This window comes from Cuculus canorus, chromosome 1 (genome assembly GCF_017976375.1).
Source record: "Cuculus canorus isolate bCucCan1 chromosome 1, bCucCan1.pri, whole genome shotgun sequence".
NCBI classification, from domain to species: domain Eukaryota; kingdom Metazoa; phylum Chordata; class Aves; order Cuculiformes; family Cuculidae; genus Cuculus; species Cuculus canorus.
The window spans coordinates 32,624,986-32,648,742 of NC_071401.1; the positions used below are offsets into that span (position 1 = coordinate 32,624,986).

Consider the following 23,757-nt stretch of genomic DNA (forward strand, 5'->3'; position numbering starts at 1 on the left):
GTAAGTACAAATCTATGTCTTCTGGGGTACAAAGAGTTTGCTAAATAATGCTCATATTTAGTAAATAATAATTAAATAAAGTAAATAATAATTTAATAATAATAATAATTTAGTAAATAATAATTTAATAATAATTTACTAACTAAATTTTAAAGGTATATTTCTGAAGTAGTTTTTTTAGGCTACAATTTTTCTCACTGGATTAGATGCTTATTTTAATGTGTCTTCACTATCCCTTTGTGAAGAGATTGTAACACTCCTGTTGAACTTTCATAAAATATGAAGGAACAACGACTGAAAGCGAATTTTGTTTGGAGTGATTTTATCAGATGTTGCCTTTAGTTGTTTTTTTTCGGCTGTTCCAGGGCTGATCCACTTTTAGATCTGGATTATCTTTTTCACCTTGACACCATGTTTTACAGACTTGTTGCATGAAGTCTTACCTGCCTTTTATTGGAATTAACACTGCATGTTTGAAAAGCAGACAAAGAGTAATTAGTTAATTAGATATTAGTCAGCAGGTTATTAATTATTTATTTTAATGATTTTGCCTTATTATTACTTGTTAGTGTTAGGTAGTAGTAGTAGTGAAGAGTAAGAGTAATTAGTGAACACAGGAAAAGGGAAGGGCTTGCCTACTGTGGTTTTCTTGGTTTTTCTTTCCCCACACTCTTTTTGTACTGCAGCTTTCTTCCCATGTAGTGTGGAAGCCTTAAAACTGTCAGGCAAAGGAATCCTTAGCAAGACCATTACCCTCTGAGTTACCTTTAGAATATTTTGCCGCTGAAAGGCAACATGGTAGCATGATCTTGTGAAAGATTTTACTTTTAGGGCCTGATGTGGGTTTGCTTACTTTTCTTCTCCTAGTTTTTCCTCCTTCACTTGCAATTTCTCCACAGAAAGACTGAGCTACATGGGTATCACCTGCTGAAGGTGATGACAGGCCGTGCAAGGGGAACAGATGACAGACTTCTTCATCTTCCCCACTAACATTTCATGTGTGATTTTGTTCTGTGTTGCCATTTCAGTGAAATATTTAGTTTCGTTGTGTTGGAAATGAAATCCTGAGACTTGACTATCTACATTGCCTTTTTTACCTTCTTTCTTATAAGTTCAGAAAACTATGTACAACCTGTGTTCAGATATTATGCATCTGTTTTACTTAGTCAGTGTCAGTTAAAAATGCTACAGGGAGCCACCTGCTCTATATCTGTCCCTGGTAGCTGTGCAATCTGACTGGTGAAGGAAGCAACAACTAAATACCAGTCAGGGTAGCTGTTCCACTTCTAAACGAATTCTATTCGTATTATCTGTATTGCTGTTTTGCAGTCTGGTCATTCAAGTGCTGTAATAATTGTTTAGCAAAACCTGCTGGAGGACAAATTTGATTTATGAGTCTAGTGCAATACAATACTTTCTCCTTGGTATCTAATAACTACAGAAATAAACCAAAACAGAAAAAAATATATCCTCAGCCCTTTGCAGTGCTTCCCAATGTAATGAAATGTGTAGGTTTTGGCTCTGTGTGCTTTGTCTCAAAACATTCCACGTTCCAGTGGAATTTAGCATTGCCATGGAACATCGCTGTTGGTCCAGAAGTGGCACAGGGATGGAAGTAATTTTTAGGTGGTATGCCAAATGCCACTTTCAGGCCAGGCTTTGGGGACCATGGACTGATAAAGTTGACACAATATTGAAATGTCTGCTTACAAGTCCTTTGTGTAAGGAATTACTCTGAAATGTCTGTGTGCATCCTAATACAATGCTAACTTCAGTCCTGGTGTGGGAAAAAAAAAAAAAGATAGTATACATAGCCTCTCTTGTTGAAAAGCTGTTCTGCAGGGGAACTATAATGTTAATCAGAAGGAAATGTTTGTAGCTTAGCACTGAAATGAAAAATATAATCAGTGTGTGTGGTAAAAGCAACTTCCTAGAATTTGTGCTCTGTGCGGTCAAAGTTACCCTCATCGTTATAAATTTCTAGTATATACATGTACAAGAAAATACAGTACTTAGCCTTGAAGTCCTCTCCTTAAATTGTATCTTGAGTATTCAGTAGTCTTCTGACGTGTCTGATTAGGATTTTGTGGTACTAAGCTGTGTTTACAAGAGTTTCTCCCCCAACCCCAGCCCCTGTTCTGGAGAGACTTGAAAACATAAAACATCTTTCACACAGTTAGAAACTGAGCATTTCTGTGCTCAGAAATTACAGGCAAGCTATTGATTTTTATTTTTTTATAAATCAAGTACTAGAGATGAGATGATCATATGAAAAATATATGTTTATCTAAAGGCAAGCATTAATTTCTCTAAGTAGATTGTCTGACCTACTTACAGATGACCTATTTTTACTAGATACACTGGAGAAATATACACGACTTTATTGCAAGTAAAGCAGTCTGCTTTGCCACATTATCCTTAAATCCTTTCGATCCTTTTAAACAAGTTATTTGTGAGAAGCAAGATAAGGTTAAATGATGTACAGCGTATGTTACCTTTTGTGGTGTTGGGTATATGTAAAATACACCTCAAGCACTTTGGCTTCAACTAGGCAGTCCATTTTAGAGGTTATAAGACACATAATAAACACTTTTAGACTTGATCTTGCATTTTCTTATCTTTGTTTTCCTTGAAAATAGAGTTTGATTAGAACAGAAAAGTATATTTGTCGTTAAGCTAGATCCAGTGTTTAATCTTTACCAAAATAAATGTGTATAATTTACATATTCACGTCAGCTGCCTTTTATTCCCTCTAGTTTCGGTTAGGTTCTTCCAGGATACATTTTGATTCCTCCCAGTACAATTGCTGAAAAATTGTCATACAGATATTAATGAACGTTCTTACACTCTTGACAAGCATTCAACTAGGTTAAAAGGAGATATATTAGGAGAGACTACGGAAAATTAAATATATGAAGGGAAGTCAGACACCCACAGACAGTTGGGGCAGAGGAAATACGTAAAGAGAGTTATTACTTTTGTTTCATTGTTTTAGTCACTGGGTAGATTGCCTCTACTATTATTGGCCGAGAGACTCGTTCTATGAATAAATAGTTGTAAGGATAAAGTTCAAAAAAATTTGGCCTCAAAATCTGAAAGTTCCTTTTGTACTGTCATTAGTGAATGCTTAAACTTGAGAATGTAAAAACAGGGATGAAAATTGTGTTTTTGTTTCTTTAGCACATGATGGTAATGGAAGATATGCTAAAGGACTTTCTGCTGGGAGAACATCTTCTTTTAGTTGGCAATCAGGTGAGTTTAGCATCTTTTACAATAGAACAAACTTATTATTTAATAATGAAATTAAATCTCTGTTTTGCTTCGTTAAAATTGCATTTGTTTGTACTACTGAAGTGTTTGACCCATTTTTCGATTCTTTATGTCCTAGTGTCCATGGGGTTTATGGGCACATATCTGTGGAAAATGTAAATGTCTTAAATACTTTTTTTCATTGCTATCAGAGTAAAAAGTCAAAACATTGCTAGTTATGTAGGACATCATTACCATTAAAATCTTCAGTTAATAGCTTTGGTTATCCTTCTTGGTTATGTATCAAACCTCTCCTTTAAAATCTCCAATGATAGATTAGGTAATACTTGTATGTACACGTCTTATCCTATTTATTGATAGCAAAATATTATTTTTCTCTAAAAGAGACACAGATTTGCCTTATTCTTTGGCTAGTATCTTTGTTGGTGGAGTGTATATTGGTGAGATCATGGAGGCTGTTGTGTTCTTTTAGTTGGTTGCTGCTGCTTCTAATAGTTTATAAGTTTTCTAAGATGAGGCATGAGCAGATATTCTCCAGTTAGGTATCTTTGTAAGTCTTTATTCTTCAGAATGATCTTAAAATATTAGTGAAACTGTTAGGTGATGTGAACAGAATTATATATTTTGTCAATTATCTCTGAAAAAAAGGAGAGCTTTTGTTCTTATTTCTCTGATACTTTCCAAGCCACCAGGTTGGATTTTCCCTCATAAAGTAATCTCTCTTTAGCTTAACTTTCCCTTGTCAAGGATCCAATAATTTTCTAGCAGATGTTTCTTTTTAGGTTTTGCCATAGTCTTTGAAAAAAATATTAACATGAAACACTAATGGTCTAACGTACATGGCAAGGAATATTAATGGTAATTGTTATTAAAGTGCATATATTAAAATTACAGCATAAAATTATATACAGTCTTGTCTATTTAGAGTCCTTGTTAACAGCTTGAATTTACGAAGATAATGTACTCGAAACCTCTGTAGACTTTTTCTGGATGATGCCAGCTTCTCCCAAAAGGTTTCATTTATTCATAAATAGTAATGAATCCATTTCATAAATTAAATAAGATCTATTTATTCTCTTTCATAAACAGTGCTCTCTATGCCAGCTTCTGAGTTGATGTTGAAAATGTTATATAGTCCAGATTGCCTGCAGGACCTGCTGTCAGGGAATAGCAGGAATGGGCTGCTCTGCAGAGAAATGGAGGCAAGACAGTGTCCTTAATGACATGGCTTGCAGTCTCACAGTGTCCAAGCAAGAGGAGCAGGTCTGGAGACACAGCCATGGTCAACCAGCTGCCCACTTGCTGTCAGACAGGTCCATGGTGATGCGTCAGGTCTGAGGTCCATCTGGGAAGTCAAGTGAGCAGGTCCAGGTTGGGACCTTACACATGCGTCAAATTGGCAAAAAAAATTCAAGACTGTGTGAGTATGATTTTTAGGGTATAAGGTATTTTCTCAGCAGTGGTGTACTTATCTTTAACAATTTATTGTGTGCCGCATTTTGTCTGAGTTTGTGAAACTGTAATTTAAGACAGTATTAAAAGATTTAACTGGGTTGGAGTGTTGGAACATACTGCTTTGTTTCTAGACATCAGCTCAGCTGTATCATTAAGTTGGAAAATCAGTTGATTTGCTGTGATTTCTCTTTGGCAAATCAGTAGTATTTAGAAGTTTTGTTTTCTACTTGCTAATGTACATCTGAGTACTTCTAGGTTTACTCTTTTATTAATTTGTTCCATGGCTTTTTATTTGTAACTTTTTGAAATACTAGTTTTAAGTTTGAGCACTGTATTTGCCATACTCTAGTCTTTCTGGACCACACCAGTCATCCTTGGCTTCTCAGGGGTGATTACTAACAATTTAGAAATTGCTTGACTAATTCCTGAAATACATGTATTGCTGTACATTTTTGCAGCATGTGATGGATCCTGTTCAAGTACTTTAAAAGCAACCATATTACAGCAATAACTTTCATGCTATATGTGTAGATACCTTCCCAAGGAAGATATTAGAGTTTTCATTCTCTTTTGTGAAGCAGATTATTAAAAAATACATTTTTTTTGCTGTTCAATTACTTCAACGGTTTGGTTGTGGTACTTGTTGGTGAACAAGTGGTTCACGGAAATTCAGTGTAAATAACTGACAATTCAAATACTTTGAACCTGGGTATTTCCAAATATGAGGCTAACATCCCTTTGGATATTTGTGTAATTTCCTAGATATTTGAGTTGGCATATACCTTAGAGCGTAATTTGGTCCATTGAAATGATGATGATCATATGAGTGAGTAGCTCCATTCAACAGTGATCAATACGCAAGGCTTGACCTGTAGTCTTTCTTTTGAAGACTGGCTTTGGGTTTGCTTGGTTGACTGAATAGCGTTTTCCTCTTTTGCCTCTTTTGTTTTCATAACATGTGTGCACATTCAAAATTCGTGTTAGCTTAAGACCTCTCTATTTCCAAGTCTGTAAATGTAGTCTCTTTAGTGTATTCATTTTAGTTAAGAACTGCCTGTTGAGAGTCCTTTTACCAAGATTGTTTTTGAGATATTAACTTTGATTGGTTATTTGAGATTAAGTAAATTAGAGTAAATTATCTTGGTGGACGTTAGGGACCGGCTTTCTTAATTAAACTGAGGAGAATTTGTAGACAAGTGTTAGATACTGACAGATACCTTTAGAAGTTTTAAACTTCTGAACTAAACTATTATACTTTATGACCCTCTTTGTTCGTGTATGTTCCCTGGAATTTATATGCCCTAGGATTTCACAGCGTAAATGTAGTATGTGAAATATGTCTTCATCTAAATAATTATTTACATAGGTTATTGATTTATTTTGGATGCTAAATGCTTCCATTTCATATATAAGCAAAGAGGTTTCTTTGGTTCCTAGGGAAAGGCAGTGGATAGGTATGAATTTTCAGCTATGAAATACCTTCCAATTAAAGGAAATGCCAGTACTTTAAATGCAGTTTCTGATATTGCTTCCTGAATGAGCCTGTAGTCCAAGTGTGAATGAGACTGTCTGCAACCATCTATAGTTTCTGAAAGCTGTTACAAAGCAACTTCTTCTCTGACTGAGAGTAAGCAGCTATTTATTACTCTCAGAGCAACAGGCAGACAACAGCAAAGTCCTTTTTAGTAAAGGTTATTTATTCCAAACTTTGAGGTGACTGTTGATTTAGTTATTGCATATTGCTCTTAAAGCTGCTCCCCAGTTTCATGAAACTAGGGTATTTAGTCTTACTAGAAAGGAAAAATTTTAGGCTGTGTTTTTAGTGAAAGTTTTCCTGATAAACTTTGTGCAGTTTGCAGATTGGCATCTTTTACTGTGTCCCTGAATTTCCTGTCTTTGTCATATAGGAGAGAAGCTATACTAATAAATAGAATTTATTTATGTGGAAAAACTTGAAAAATAGTGGTGGCTGAAACACTCTTAATTTTTCTTGCATTTTTAAATTTTACGTATAAAATTTCCCAAATTTTTGCATGTGGAAGTTGTTTAAATAGACCTGTTGGATGCATTCACCTTTACTGCTCATGGGTGAAGTTGACAAGTACAAGCTGCCTTTGAAGATACCAAACAAAATATTCATAGCTTAAGGGATTTGTGGCTTTCTGGAGAGAGAGGGCTCACAGCCTTGTCACTTCTGAGTTATTTTATAGCCCTAAAGTTCTGAAACACCTAATCACATGTTAAACAAAACTGAAGTATTTTATTTCGCATTATTCTGTTGCCATAATTTCTAGTATGAGCTCTTCAGATAGCTGATCTTGTAAATCAAAAAGGCTGTGTCATAGCAATGAATTCTGAACATTCCTGGTTTTAGGGCACAGTTAGCTTACAGGTAATATCTGATAACAAGTAGTGTTCTTTTTTGACTTTTACAGTTACTGTGTTTTTATTCACCATGTAAATACGGTGTAACTCTAAATATTATAACTATGAATATAGTATATAAATACCTTTAAAATACATTTCTACTGTGATCTGTCATGAGTTATCTAAAGCAACACAACTACAAATCTGTGTAGCAGGACAGATGCAGTTTGTACCAGATCTAGGAGTTCTGCTGTGCCTTGAGAATGGCGTGTGATCCCTGGACATGTAGTCATTAATGCTTCACTAGCACTTATCTATTCTGTAACATGTCTTTTAAATAATAAATAAGTTTTATTTTGAGTCAAGTTTCAATACGTACAGCTGATATTCTTAGGTGCATTTTAGTCAGTGCGTGTCCCTCGGCTTGCCTGCACCCTGTCAGCTTTGGCACGCAGTGCTTGGCCTTCTGCACACAGGTCATCTGTTTTAAGCTTTATGCCATTTTCAAAATGTAGAGCACAGCAATGAAAAGTGGTCGACTAGACATTACTGCCCATATCGTATAAGTGTTAACAAAATTACAAGGAACATTCTCTTTCTTAATCTTCCTGAGGAGTTCACAGAGGAAATGTGGTGTGCATTGGGTGTGCATTGGGACAATCTTGTGTTCATTGGGACCATTCCCTACTTGTCATCTTTTGCTTGTTTGTCTTTTTCCGGAATTCTCAGTTTCTCTTTTGTCTTGTAGTTTTCTTCCTTGGCAACCTTTACAGCTCTGTCTAAGTATTTGGTACTGGCTGATCTACCCTTCAAAATTACATACTTGTGTTACCAGTATCCATCCTTTTATGGTAACTTACTTAATTAAGAAGAGCTACTTTTCAAAAAAAAAAAAAGGACAAAAAAGAAGAAATATTTTATTTGTTGTCTGTCTTCAGTGATTATTGTTATTAAAGCTTAAGGGATGCTAGAGTTCCTACTTTTGTTCTGGCTTTCGTGTTGCTTATATTCTCTTTTCAACAGGAAGTGCAAAGTTGATAATCAATGAGAATAATCAGAAAAGCCATTCAGTCACTGTTTAAATTTCTGCTGGATACAGAAAACATTTAAATTTTGTCCTTCTTCATTTGATGACATAGAAATTTAGGTGGTAAAAATTGCTTCTCTCTGCTTCCCCAGGTACAAGGAAAGCACTTCACAACGTAATAAACCAAGCCTGTTCCTGAATAGCTTGCAGTCGGTTAGACAATGGAAAAATTAGATAAGGAAAAATTAGAAAGAAATATGGAATCGAGTAAGAATGAAGAATTCTAAAAAGGTGCTAAACATTGTTGTAAATAATTTGAAATAGATGATGATAAAATCTCTGACAACACTTAGTAGAAATGCTGATGTGAGCCCACAGTAAGCAGACTATCACAAACACATTAATGCAATGGCCTTTTGGCTCATTGGTAATTTATTTCCCTGATAGAATAATGTTATTTCATCCTTTCTGCTGCCTTTCCTTAATTGAGAGATCAACTTAAATGATTCCTGCTAGGAATTTATTTAATTCTTGAAGAATTTAGTACAACAAATGATTGAGTCTTTCTTAAAGATATTTAAAAGGATGTACTTGAATAGATCTGTCCTTCTAAGGGAATATTCTTCTTCTTATCTCACTGTGAAATTGAAGTAAGTAGATACTGAGGCTGTAATAATATTAGTAACTACAAAACTTGAAATAGCAAATGCTTGGCATTTTAACTTTTTTAGAAATGAAGGACTTTGTTTTCTTTCTTCAACTTATGTAAAAATGGACAGCTTCCTCTTCAAGACAAGAATGTACTATCCTAAACCAAATTTTTATTATTATTATGAGCATGAAGAAACTGGGCTCTGAATGAGCTAAATTGGGCCAAATACTATGTTTTTGGGGTTTTTTTTCCTAAGGAATTCTGTGTGAACAGTTGTGGAAAACTTGGAAAATATTTCTATTTTACTTGCTACAGTCATAACTGTGTAGGCACATATGTGAACAGGCATGTGCTCTGCTTACATTATTGCTTTCTGCCTTTATGCTGAAGAAGTTATACTGAAGAAGTTATACTGAAGAACCAGAATAATAAAAAGAATCAATTAATTGATTTTTCTTTGGCTGTTCCTTCCAACAGATTCTTTCTGTTGTAAATATTTCATATGCTTCTCTCTATTGAAACACAGTTTTCTTAATTCACTGGAAATGTTAAGATCTGATTAGGCTCACAGGGTTGAAGGTTGTATTTAAATGCAGAAAAAGGCATAAACTCTATAGGTTTAGACAAATTTGTCTAAACCTATAGTCAGAGATTTATATGAAGCATTTAATTAATTAATTCTATCAGGCAATTAATTTTAGTTGTTCTTATGGTGAAGTTTTATTATTTTGGACTATAGCTTTATTGACTACAGTTGGGTTGTACAGAGGAAAAATTTATCCCACTACTGTAATAGCTGCATCCTGAATTGCAAAATGCCTCCTGGGACCTGTAACAACCTTGTTTATATTTGAAATTGCAGTTACTGCTGGAAGTCATTTTATCCTTGATAACGAAGTGTTTACGATGTCAGTTAGGAGAATTTTTAACCAAGGGATTATTTTGCTTTCTAATTGCATCATTTCCTTTTTGTTATTCATTAGTGCAGATATTCATTTCCCATTTTTCTATATCATTTGTCCCATATGTCTGACAGAATAAAAAGTGTCTAATATTTTCTTTCTGAAATATTTTTACTCATTTCAGCTGAAACACCAACACAGATGTTCAGTTCTCTCTAATTAGCTTATGTTTATATTTCTGTTAAGTTAAGTAACTGCAATAATGCATATATAAATAACGTACAGCCAGTGTTGATGGCAAACTGGTTTGTCCTCTGAATGCTACCTTGGGTTGCAATAACTACAAATTAAATGAGGTTATGTTCTGAACCCAGTCCAAGTGCAGTCTTTTAGTGTGTTCTTATGAAAGGTAGTTCTGATTCTTTCTGCTTAAATAGCTGACAGGTAACTGTATGGGTGTCCAGAAGATCCAGTGTGATTCTTGGCACTGAGTAAGGACTCGGGGGGGAAGGGGGGGGGGGGGGGGGGGGGAAGGAGTTTTTTGTTGCTATTTTTGTCATTTCTCATTTTTGAGTTGCCAGTAACTCATTTCAGAGGGTTTTGGGGCTTTTTTTTTCCGAAATGGGTTAGCGTTTTCCACATTTCTTCTTCACCTGAAGACAACTACCAGGTATATTCTTTATCCCATTAAAGTCAGGTGAATTTGGAGCAAACCTGCTTTTGTTGGCCTTACACTAACAAATAAGACTTAAGGAAGGAATTCATTCAAACTCTTTTTTTGCATTTTTTTTAATGGTGCTAAAGAACCTCCTGAATAGCTTTGGTCTCTTCAGTCTTTTCTATTATATTGTGCGTTCTCAATGGAGCAACTGAGACAAAAGAGAAGTGGTAACTTGTCATGAAGTAGGAATGTGGAGGGATGGAATCAAAGAGCTTTGACTTGAACTTTGCTCCAGCTACTGTTGCCAACCGGGGATTTTACGTGGTACACCACAGCCTCTGTGAAGGCACATAATGTACTTTCTGGAGCGGTTCAGTCCAGAAGTTGGGCAACGTTAACATTTTTATAATAGCTAAAATCTGGTGGGAATGCCTTTTGGCTTTTGAATACTGCATGCACCTTTTTAAAAATGTATCTCTTTCTGAAATAGAGGTATATTTAAAAAGAAATAAAATGAGGTGTGTGTGGAGTCTGGCAAGATGCACGAATACAAATGAAGAAAGGAAGAAATGGGGTCATGGCACAGCTCCCATTGACTTCACTGAGTTACTTTGGTAACCGTGCTCTTTCCCTTCCTCCACAGTGGCCTCTACCATGCTTGTGTCCTCTGAGCATTCTCACAAAAGTGAGGTGCACTCCTCTTAATACCCATGGGGAGAACAGCATGGATAAAAATACACAAAAACAGCTAATTGGACCTCTTTGTAGTGGAATGGGAGAGGGAGAAAAAAAAATCTAGCAGCGTAGTTTTGTACTTGGGAAAATATTCTTTTCTATCATAAACATACAAACCACACGTGCTTTCCATTATGCACAAGAAAGCCAAATTTTTTTAATTACAGTAACCACTGTGTTTGATAGTAAGTATGTTTTACATTGATTCAATGTGTTGATCTATTTCTTCATCTTTGTACTTGCCACAGCTGGCTGGAGTCCCACTTTGCAGAGAAAAGGTTCTGTAATCCGCTTGGGATTGGTACAGAAAACTGCGTGCTGACATCTGCCCTGTCATCTTTAGCTTTCTTAGGAAAAGTAAAGGAAGATCCTTTCAGCATGAGTGTTTTGTGTTTCACTTAAGAAGTGTTGCTGTTTATTCACTTGTTTATGATTTCAAGGATCTGACTGCAAGTAGTAGGAAACAAACGTTAATAAAACTGCCTGTGTGCACTACTGGAGAATTCTTACGGTTTCTGGTTATTTTTGATGTTTCTGATGCAATTACTGAAGTTGTGTATTTCCTCCCAAAATGGGTGTGTTCTTTGAGTTCCTGGAAGAATCTGCTAGAGCAGTTTCATCTGTTGTTTTCAAAGTAGAGTGGAGACCCGTGTTTCCAGGGACAGTTTTCAGAAGTGACTGGTGATAGACATTAAGTGTGTTGCAGCTTCTTATTACACCTATATGTAAAGCTGTGGATTCTTCTAAAGAATCAGATGGAAGAAGTTTTGTGAGGGAGTGTGTGTTAGAGCACTGACTTGAGTTGGCTTTCCTGTATCAGGAGTGGAGTACACAGTAGGATCTAGGTAGTTCTATTTCTGTCAGTTCTGTGGTATTTTTTCTCTGATCTCGTGGTGAGAACTCTTCTTCCATGATTTCATCTATTACGCGTGTGTGCGCAGCTCTTCAGTTTTATAAATGTAGTCAGCTGAAACACTATGGTCCCATTTCAAGAAGCTTAAACAGTTTGCGATTCTGCAGCTGGCAGTTAGCATCTTTCAGCTAGAACTTAAGTCATAAACGTCATAACTTGCAGCTCTGAATGCTCCTATTCTGTTTCAATGCCAAGTGAAACAGATTAGCGAGTATCAAGTTGGTCTAATTTAATCTCTCTAATCTTTCTGTGGGTTATATTTATCTGCTTTACTTTACACTAATGTGGACTACTAGATGCATTCATGCAGTCAGAGTGAGAATCTCAGCAGAGAGGCAGTCTCTTGTCAAACAGCTTTTGACTGGTGAACTTTTCTTTCTAACTCTTTTTCTTTGCAAACCTCAGCAATCTCGCTGTCATTCTGAGCTCCCAGGTCTGCAGCCATGTCCTTGCAGGAGGGGATGATAATTTCTGCATCTGAGCTCTTATCTTGGTCTGCATCTACATTAGCATTTTAGACCTGATCAGGAATGTAGTTTTGAAGGTAATCTCCGTACTGCAGTTTGATGTATGTCAAGGGAGGTATGACCCAGAGTCTTTTAGGATAAGACTAAACTGGAAGATGTTCTCCAGCAGCACACTTAATTCATTCCTCTGCTAATTCCTTCTATATAAGCAGTCTAGCCTGGGCTGAAGTACAGCTCCTGAACCACATGTACAGGACCTACCAAGGTGTTAACAACACCTGATTCACTCTGTAAATTCACTTTTATCATTTTGCATAGTTTGCTAAAGCAAACATCCTGCAATCGAGAGTTATAGATTAGTCGGATCTCCAACTCGGTTCTGATTGTGTCTGGGCCTTTTTTACCAACTCCATTGGAATGGGGTTAGCAAATATTGCCAAGGCAATGCTCTAATTTGAGGTGACAGTTACAGGATGTTTCCTATGATCACTGAGAATTATGTTTTCATATTTACTGCCAGACAACATCTTATCATTCAAAGCCTTGCAATACCTTTGTGAAATCAAAGAGCTGGAAAAAATGGGGTTATTTAAAGGGATGCATTAGCATGTGTGGCATAACTCTAGAGACACAATACAGTTCTGGTTATTTCTAATAAGACAGGTAGGTATTTGGCAAATATGTACTTACGTAAAATAAAATATATGTTATTAAATTCTGTTCAGGATTCTTTGATGTGGATCAAAATAGTATTTGCCCTTAAAGGAGAATGGAGAGTATTTTAACAGTTTTGGAAAGCTATCTTTTCTTTGTTTATAACTTCTAAATGTCTTAATATCGTATTTATTTACTCCAGGGCGTTGGGAAAAATAAGATTGTGGACAGATTTCTTCACCTTTTAAACAGGCCCAGAGAATATTTGCAGCTTCATAGGTAAGAATGTGTTACACTTCCATGCTTTGTGTTTACAATCTGACTTCCCATATTTTAAAATCTGTGTTTCTGAAGTTTAATTTATTCTGTTTGTTTGAACAAAGACCCTATTGTGGCAGGTGGCACACAGACCACAGAACTGTATCCATTTTATAGGCAGAGGCAATAAGCTGACAGGTGGAGAAGATAGAAGAATCTAATGCTGTCACGTTACTTATTGTAAAAGGAAGTGGAAGTCAGAGCATACTGATATTAAAACATGTCTCAAAAAGAGACTAAAGTTTTGTTATCATTTCTGGAGAGATTTCCCCATGCATAAGGTGCTGTGTGAGGGAAAAAGTTCAGAGGTGTTTGTTTGAATATGTCACTCCTTAGACAAGAAGCAACATTTTACAGAGTAAAGGCTTTTTTGGTTGGTTAGTTTGTTTGTTTTTCTTTTGGCACTCTTGCTGAGTACATGTATTTCTTTCTCACCCATAAACTAATTCGGATTAGAAAACTATATTTTTTTCACATGTAAGCTAAAAAGCAGCCTTCAAGACAACAAACTAATTGAGAACAATTCAAAAGCTGAAATAATATCAAATTATCTGCCTGTTTTTATGACATGAAGTTTAAATCAATAAATTGAAATAAAGAAATGAACGTGTCTAGAAGAATCAGTTTCAATTGAACTGCGTCCTTTTTCAGCTTCATACATAAAATCTTTACCTCTCTGTCTTCAACATCCTAGCTTCATCACCCTGTCTCTTTCCATAATCACTGTGGATTTCCTAGTTAGCTACCATCGATACCATTAAGCATGCTAACAGTATTTCTAAATATCATACTCTTAATGGTGATCATATGCCTATAATTTAAATACAGACCAATTGAACGTTCAAAGCATACTTTTTAATTGACTACTTTGTAAGGGAAAGAAATAATTTTACTGCTTTCTTCATGAAACATATGGAGACAATTTGTTGTGAGTTGAAGGTGGACATTCTTTACCCTTTCAGAAATGTGTCTGACAGATGGTACCTAATTAGACCTTGGAACATGGGTTTCGGACTCTCTAGTTCCACTTCAAATAGTGTCTTTGGAAATGAGTGTGTACTTGTCAGATGCATATCCTGAAGCTCTGAGTTTCCAGTGAGTTGGCAAATCTGTAGGAACTTGACCATGTTGACTGTCACTTCATATAATTAGCTGTAAAAGAAATAATATGCATGTTTGTATAATAATGCGAATTCTGAGTGGGTGCTGCAACTGAATAGTATCCTTTCTAGAGTAAAGAGGTGGCATCGTCCTTAGCTATAAGATGTCCTTCTTGGCTATAATAAAGTTGTAGAAAACTGCTGGAGTAGAGAAAACTGTTACGAGAGGTTTAAAATTAATATAATGAAGATCTTTATTAACATTTAGTGTTATGGAATAAATAAGAGTAGTGAATAAATAATAGACAAAAATACTTAAAGCAAATTTCAGAAGTATGCATCTAATTGCCATTTTTCAAAACCTGTTTTTTAATGATGACAGAAGTGCCACAATCATGAATATTCCCAGAAATTTTTACTTTTGACAGCTTGTAAGGGAAATAAGAGGGATATACACCACAATGTGTAGTTTAGTGTAGTGTAGTACGTTTTGTTATGCCATGTAATTGATGTAGGTGTCTTTTATAGAAGAATATCTCACCCCTTTTGCCAACAAACAGAAACATAAAAAAAGCTAAAAATGCTATGAAATCTGGTTTGGGTTTGGTTGTTGATTGGTTTGGGTGGTGGTTTTTTGGTCATTTTTTTTGTTTGGTTTGAGGGTGTGTGTGTTACTGTCTTGATGAAATACTGTAAGGAGTTCTGATCCAACACAGCATATATTCAGTGGCATTCAGGCAGCAATGTTTGCCTTAGAGACAATGAGCTATTACCAGGAGTAATTTTGAAGCCTCAGATTTTATGTCTTGTACTTCAAGATGACAAAAGGAGATAGAAAAAAAGAAAGAGCTTTTCCTTAAACATCCTTTTTGACATCTGTATTTACTTGCTCTACCACTAATTCACATAGAATCGTAGAGTCATAGAATAGTTAGGGTTGGAAGGGACCTTAAAGTTGTCATCTAGTTCCAACCCCTCTGCCATGGGCAGGGACACCTCCTACTAGATCAGGCTGCCCAAGGCCCCATCCAACCTGGCCTTGAACACCTCCAGGAATGGGGCATCCACAACTTCCCTTGGAGTGGAAGGGTCAACCTGACCTTAGAGGTTATAAATCCTTATTCGTAACTTTTCTTACAGCACATTATTAAGAGATTTATTTTCTTGAAATTGTTAACCCTCATAAATCATTTAGGACCATAAAACTGAAAATCTTAACTGGAAGGAAGCTGTGATTTCATTTAATAAGGAGAGCATTTAAGAAAAATATTTGCTTATAAATAATTTTCAAAGTTGGCTACCTCTTCTTACATAGTTCCTAATATTAGGAGTTGATCAGGAGTTGGCCAACTCTCTCATCACATTGAATCTAGGATTACAGGACTCCCTAAAATGGGAAATTTGGGGTAGTTTGTCCACAGCCTGTCTCTGGGACAGCACTTATGAAGCATATGGCTTCTTTTCTGTGTTGAAGGAAGAACTTCGTCTGCTTGGGTTTCTCAGTCACTCCTTTCCTACAAGTGTAAGTTTCAGCTGAGAAATCCTAAATTTTGTTTACCCCTCAGGGTACAGCACTACAGGCTTGAGGAGGAATGGCTTGAAAGCTGTCTGACAGTGAAGGACCTGGGCATGTTGGTTGACAGCCGAATGAACATGAGTCAGCACTGTGCCCAGGTGGCCAAGAAGGCTAATAGCATCTTGGCTTGTATCAGAAACAGCGTGGCCAGTGGGACCAGGAAGGTGATTCTGCCTCTGAACTCGGGCGTTGGTGAGGCTGCACCTCAATTACTGTGTTCAGTTTTGTGCTTTTCACTGCAAGAAGGACATCGAGGTGCTGGAGCGTATCCAGAGAAGAGCAAGGAAGCTGGTGAAGGGGTTGGAGCACAAGTCTTATGAGGAACAGCTGAGGGAACTGGGGCTGTTTAGCCTGGAGAAGAGGAAAGGGAGAAACCTTATCACTGTCTAAAGCTACCTGAAAGGAGGTTGTAGAGAGGTGGGTGTTGATCTCTTTGCCCGAGTGATAGGTGATAGATGAGAGGGAACAGCCTTGAGCTGCACCAGGGGAGGTTCAGATTGGACAGTGGGAAAAGCTTCTTCACTGAAAGGCTTATTGGGCCCTGGTATAGGCTGCCCAGAGAAGTGATTGAGTTGTCATCCCTGGAGATATTTAAAAGGTGGGTAGGTGAAGTTCTTGGGGATATGACTTAGTAGTGGATAGGTACGGTTGGACTTGACAATCTCAAAGATCTTTTCTAACCTAGGGATTCTATGATTTTGTGTGCCCAGGACACCGGCTACATGTTACAAAACATACAACAGTGTTGTCTTGTCCAATATTAAGCTTCAGGGGTTTATTGTTTTCATCTTGGGCATGCATTCCTCATGCTGCTAGAAAGGTGAGAATCTGTGAGGCCTGTGCAGCCCAGTAAGAGATCTGTACAGAAATGAAACACATACTGGGTGACTTTCTTAGAAACTTTCATGTCCTCCAAATATATGTAACAAAGTCAAGTATTTGTGTTGCTCCGAAATGGGTGAACCCTATGAAGCCTCACAGTTTTTTGAATTTTGCTGTTACCTCTCTTGCTGTCTCTCATGTGAGTTATATGGAGAGAAATTGCAAGTGGTTCTGTACCGGAATCTGAAGCCAAATTTGGTAGACTAAATTATGTATCTGTAAAACAAATTTCATTGAATCAGGAAACAGATTTTAATGGGAACTGAAAATATCTTGTTTTAAATTGTGAAGTCTCTGGGACCAAGAGGATTCCAGAGAAGGAACAAGGAAAAACTAAAACTTTAGAGAAGACTCAGGCAAGAATATGTGCCCTATTAAGACTAAAAATTCCTTCTTAGCACTGATAAAAGTAACAGATAAATATATAAATGTAACCTCTCAGCTCTCCTGTATAAAAATGTCGGAAGATATTATCATGGACTTCAGACTACTGGCTTCTTTTATGTGATCAAAGAAAAAAAGATTAAATTTACTTCTGTTATCAAATTAGTAACCAATTGCACACAAAGAACGGTTTTGCTAGGATAAAATGACCTTCACCTGTCAGTTAAACATTTCAGTTTGAATCTATTTGGAATTAAGTCATACTATCAAGCTGCTTTTTAGATTTTTTATGACAATTATTTCTTCTCCTTAAAGTTACTATTTTTGTGAAGACTATATTACAGAGCTACAGTGTTTCTCGTTTTGTTTCCAATGCAAGCTTGATTTATGGTTCTATTTTTTTTTTAATATTGTGAAAAAACTTCTAATAGAAAGTTTCCTAGAAGCTTAGGTTCTGACTAGGAAGATGTAAAATTCAGTGAATCACTTTTTGTAGTAGTTTCTCCTAATATAAATGAGGTGCTAGGTTTTGCATGCTAAAAGCATTTGGATTAATATGTATATCATTTTTTTTTAGTCATATGTAGTTGTCTGATCTCAGCTTTCGTTAAAATACACTTCTAGTCTTTAATGCATGAGCTTAAAAAAGCAAAAAGAATATTTACATGTAGTTTATGCTCATCTGAAATCTTAGTTTAGGCAACTAAAGAAAACTGGAAAAACACTGTGGAGGACACATATTATCTGCTGAGGACCTGTGAAAGCTGCCACCCCTGCTCTGCTGGGGTTGGATTGGTTTCAAGTCATGTAATCAAAATAAGCAACTGCCAACAGGAACCCTCTCAAATATTATCTGACATCATGAGTTTTTCTCCAAATTTCTCTGATAGCAAACAACAGCCTCGCTGTCTTGGTAGTTCCTTTAAGAAAAATCAGCTATGGAAATAACATCTGTGTTCCAAGGAGCTCATTTGCTTCGTTCAGGAAGGCACAATTTTTATTTTAGTATTTAAGTACCTTTTTTTTAAAGTTTGGTATACATTATGCTTCTTTATTTTTGAGAGGTTCAAAAGCTATCTGGACATATTCTTGGGTACCTGGCACCAACTCGTCCTAATGGAGCGTGGGGGTTGGGCCAGATGACCTCCCTTCTAACGTCAGCCACTTTGTGGTTCTGTGGTTTAGCAACCATTTCTGCAAGGTAGCTGCTGGATGACCCCAGCTAGCTCTTATTCCAGATATGTCGTGCTAACGTGTCTCGCTAAATCAAAATTGTTGATCTCGTCTTCACAAAATTAGATAATCCAGCAGTGGTTGTTCCATGTGGGGAATCCATTTACACTGTCCTTAGCTAACGCCCAAATGTGTCAATATGGAACAGTAATTAAAGTTGAGGGTGATTAGGAAGCGGCTTCAGACTCATTGTTTTCAGAACAAGAAAAATAAGAACATTTTGTGTAATGAGATAAAATTTGATAACTTCTAGCACTTTCATTCGTTGTTCTGATATGAGTGTAAATGTATTGCTCAGTCAGCTATGGCAGCAGACACAGTAAGTGCTGCAGGTGGGCACTAAATGGAGCCAGAAAACATGCTTTGTGGAGGCCAGTTTGGATGGGGCCTTGAGCACCTGATCTAGTGGGGGGAGTCCTAGCCCATGGCACGGGGCTTGGAATTAGATGATCTTTAAGGTCCCTTCCAAGTCAAACCATTCTATGACTCTAAATAATGAGTAGTTGTTAAGCAGAAATTCCTCTGAAATGTTTCCTGGCTTGATGCGGTCTCGGCCATACATCAGACATCGCAAATGCAAAGATTGCAGCCTCCCATCTCCTCTCTAGAGCGTATGCCATGGGCGTTCCTCTACACAATTTAAAACGTTCAGGAATGAAAAGTACTGATCCTTTCCAATGCAATGGGAACTTGGTTGCTCTCGGCTAGTGGGATAACCTGATCGCCCCTGAGCTACTATATATGTGGCCACTGAAGCAATGATGAGTAAAATTAGTCAACCTCAACGCTGACGTCTTCAGTATGTAGATCTGCAGTTATTTAGTTGTGTAAGAACATCACCATTGCTTACAGAAATAGAAGCTTTTGATGAGCAGAGTGCAGTGTAATCTACATCAATAATTTATTGAAAGCTTATGAATGGGTTTTCCACTGCTTGGAGCCTCAGTGAATCTGCAGAAGACATGAAACAAACAGTTCTTTTCAAATGTTCTCCTTCTGTATATCAAGAAAATATTCTCCTGGGAAATCAGACAGTTTATTATCCATAAAGGAATGCAAATCTTCATCAAGTCATGTCTAAAAGGTTGAAGCTGCTTATAAATATGATCTGATGCCTTTTTAGAGTGTAGGAGTTTCTCAATTTCTTTAGCTTTTAAATGAATCTGTTAGAAAATGTAGTCCTTGCCTGAGGGTTTATAACTTTAAATTATCCATAATAAGTCTTAGTTCTCTGTGTGATATCTCCTCTTACAAGCTGATAACTTGTTTTCTGCTTTTCTAGGTATTAATATATATGCTAAAGCAATTTGGCTTTATTGTAAATTTAATGTAAATCTGATTTTTTGTGACCTTATCACTGTCTACAGCTACCTGAAAGGGGGTTGTAGAGAGATGGGTGTTGATCTCTTCTCACAAATACTAGTGATAGGATGAGCGAAAATGGCCTCAAGTTGCTTCAAAGGCGGTTCAGATTAGACATCAGAAAAAATTTCTTCACTGAAAGAGTTATCAGGCACTGAAACAGGCTTCCCAGGGAGGTGGTTGAGTCACCATCCCTGGAGGTATTTAAAAGATAGATGGATGGATGACATGCTCAGGGATATAGTTTAGTGGTGGACAGGTATAGTTGGACTTTATGATCTCAAAGGTCTTTTCCAATGAAATGGTTCTATGATTCTATGTCTTACCACTGTCAGCAGAATACTAACTGGTATAGAAATTCTGGTTTTTATTTGATAATCTTACTATTATTTTAGAAGTTACTACACTACCGTAGTTTGCTTTTCCTAACATTACATTTCCTTTCAAAGAATTTACCTATAATATTGCATCTTCCCTTTAGAATTACTGTGTTTGTTATAGTGACTGATGATTGGAAAGTGGGATGCAGCATTCACTTAAAAAATCTACTGCATTTTGCTTTGTGCCTTGTTTAGTTTCCTCAGAAGTTAGAGTAATCTGATGGTTTTTCCTTCAAAAAATTAACTGAATTTACGTATGTTATCCTTTTCAAAATAAACATAATTTTGCTGTGATCTTTAACAATCAAATTAATGGAAAGGTTTGGGATAGGAAAATGAGCTTGTGGTATCCCTACAAGCAATATTTACTACAAACTCTTCATTAATCTTTTGATGTTAATTTTCTTTCCCTCTTTTGCAGCACACCTAATCAGTATAAAATCCAATTATCTGTTTCCCCTGTGGAGGTTATTTAAGACTACCCTTTCAGCATTAATGACTTTAGATTTTTTTAAATTCCAGTTTAAAAAGTTGTTTCGGAAGGAATACCTTCCTTCACCCAAGACACAGATGAACAGCTGATTCTGTAGAATTATGGTATACCTGCTCTTGGAATTGGTTATATTCTCTTGAAAGGAGATAGGACTGTGTAAAACAATTTAAATGCTGATATAGTTCTTCAGATCTGGTTTTAAAAATAAACAACCCAGAAAAGCTGTCTCTGGAGCAGAGCGTTGTTGAAGCCAGTGCTCTTAAGCTGCACTAGTTTATTAGAGAAATCCATTGAACACAGTGAAGATGTATATGTGTTGTTTATTTGTATGTTAGAAGCTGAAAAAAAAGGCTGGGTAATTTTTCCTCGTGATTTTGAGTCACGAATATATATGTCTGGAGTATTTTCTTTTAATATTGTAACCTGTAAACTTATAGTGTGAGCTTTATTCTTTCTGCAGCTGAGGTTTGGAAATAAATGATAAGAAGACATATTTTTTTTACAGAGATTTATGTTGTGAAGCACTGAATGTATTGGCTCGCATGTAATAGATATCTTTGTAGGTTTTTACTCATTGTTCCTTTTCCCTCTTTTCCTAAGTACTTTTTCAATAAATACAGAGTTGCACTGCAGAGCTTCCAAGAGTTCATGCATGCTAATTGTCTTTTTTTCCCAATGTTAGCTTTTCATAAGCTGGCTGACTACCTCTGCTATTGTCAGATTCCGGGTGTTAGCTATTTCATTTATCTTGCGGTAGGAATTGAATTCAGCTTGACTATCCTGCTGTGTGGCTGTTACAGAGTAATATCTTAGGTTAGAAGACCCTGTTGTTTCATTTTCCTCTAAAGCTGAAGTAACAATTTCTCACTGTTCTCTCAGTGAAATGTATTCTTATACACAAAAAGGAGACCTGTAGGATGTTGTGTTTCTTCATTTACAGATTTTACAATTATGGTTAGTGGATTTCTTATGTTGTTATAACAAATTATATTAAAATGTTGCATCTCATTTTGAAAGATGGAGCACATATATATAATTCTGTAACTTGATTTAAGTTTATAACCTGAATTAAACATATAATTCCCTTTGGCCTTTGTTCTGCCACCCACAGTCATACTGAGTAATGAGCACCTTTATACTCCAAATAATTTCTTGGATTTTAAACAAATAGATGTCCTGCTGAGTAGCTATAATGGCTTGGTAGAAAAAAGATGAGGATTTAATTATCAGTGCACACAGATGCATCCGAAAGGCTTTACAGTGTCATTTTAACAGAGAAATGAGACAGCTGGTTGGCTTTTCAGAATTTCCTAACTGTAGTGATCGGATCGTGTAATGCAATGGCTGGATAATAGGTTAGCTAAAGAAATTAATTTGTAAATGTCAGTCACGCAGATTCTTTCTTTGTGTTAAGATCACCTAGTCTTCATCAGGATAATCCATGAGTGGATTAGCTAACCAGTTAACAACTTAAAATGACCCTTGGCCTAATTATTTTTCAAACAGTCAAAATTAGGTCACATCAGGTGGGTATATTCATGTCTGATTGAAATGTAATTGAGAAGATATATGTGTATATATGTACACCAGTATGTAGATAGGTGTCTCACAGAAATGAAAGCAAACAATTATTGGAGTATATATTCTGTATCTCTGGTTTTTCCTTTTGACTACCACAAAGTTCCATTTGGAGAGTAAGAGAAAAGCCAAACTTAAATCTATATTAGCTAAGCCTTAAAACACAAGGTTTCCATAGATATTCTCTTACGCTTTCAGCCTCAGTAAAAAGGCTGGGACAAAGCCTTCAGATTTACTCATTTGAAAAAAGCCTGGGACAAAGTTTTGTCTCTAATGAATGGAGCAAGAAATGCTGAACTCATTGGATTTGTGTTGAGGATAATTATATAATAAAATAGCTGTCAGATGCAGTTCCTTTCTTCTCTTTTTTTGGAGTAATTTTTTAGATTCAGTTATTTAATTGAATTTATATAAATCTTGAATATTGGCAGAGTCAGAATGGACTGAACAGTCTCTGTGGCTGATGGAAATTTCTCTTGCTGCATCTCATAATGCCTCCCTGGAAAGAAGGCATTGCTGTCAAAGAAATAATGACTGTGACAGACTAGTGTATTTGAGTACATCTATAGACCTTTGAAAAAGCTGCCTTTAGGGTAAATAATGCACCAGTAGCGAAAAATAAATAAAAGGCAGTGATGTGAGCTAATAAACAATAAACCTGCTAAAGAATTCTCCAAAGTCCTGCTGTGAATTTGAGTGATACTGTCAGAGAAGTTGCTGAGTTTCAGTAGCAGATAAGATCTTTCTTAGTTTTTTCTTTAGAGAGAGCTTGTGAGGACAGCTTGCTTGATAGAAATAAAAATGTGGTTTTAGGAAAGATATTAGTGAGCTTGTCGTATTTTTCTTTCACAACCAGGAGAAGACAGATCAGTTGAGTAGGATGACAGCATGTCAGACAGTTTTACTCACCGGCTTCTACCTTCCCACAGTCTTGCTTCTTTGTGTCAGAACTATTTTCATCCTGAGTGCCAAATACGATGAAATTAGAAGGCTTTGATATTCATGTCTTTGTTAGAGCCCAGTTAATATTAGGGTGCTAATATTAATAAATGAATGTGAATTACAATTTTTAGTTCCTTTCCTGTGGAAGTGAAATTCTGCAGTCTAATGTTGCGAGTGCCAGACATATTTTACAGTTAGGAAAATCTGCATACCGTATTGTTCAGAAATACTTCAGACTTACCATATCTTTATTATTCTATCTTTCAGTGTCTTTACATTTACATAATCCACTGCAAAATAGAAATTTTAAAAAGCAAAAATCTAAGGAGGCATTTATTTTTTAACCATTCTTTACTCTGTTTAGGTTGCGTTAGGTTTCTGAGAAACAGAAATTAATGACATCTAA

The 23,757-nt window shown here is 36.2% G+C and overlaps 1 protein-coding gene across 3 annotated transcripts in view; it reads left to right on the forward strand.

The window, feature by feature from the left end:
* VWA8 (von Willebrand factor A domain containing 8) overlaps positions 1-23,757 on the forward strand; it is a 186,201-nt gene that overhangs the window by 77,664 nt on the left and 84,780 nt on the right. For all 3 annotated transcript variants that reach the window (XM_054058259.1, XM_054058269.1, XM_054058276.1), the window contains 2 exons: positions 3,181-3,252; positions 13,306-13,382. In XM_054058259.1, the coding sequence (XP_053914234.1) occupies positions 3,181-3,252; positions 13,306-13,382 (149 nt within the window). The remainder of the gene's footprint in view (positions 1-3,180; positions 3,253-13,305; positions 13,383-23,757) is intronic.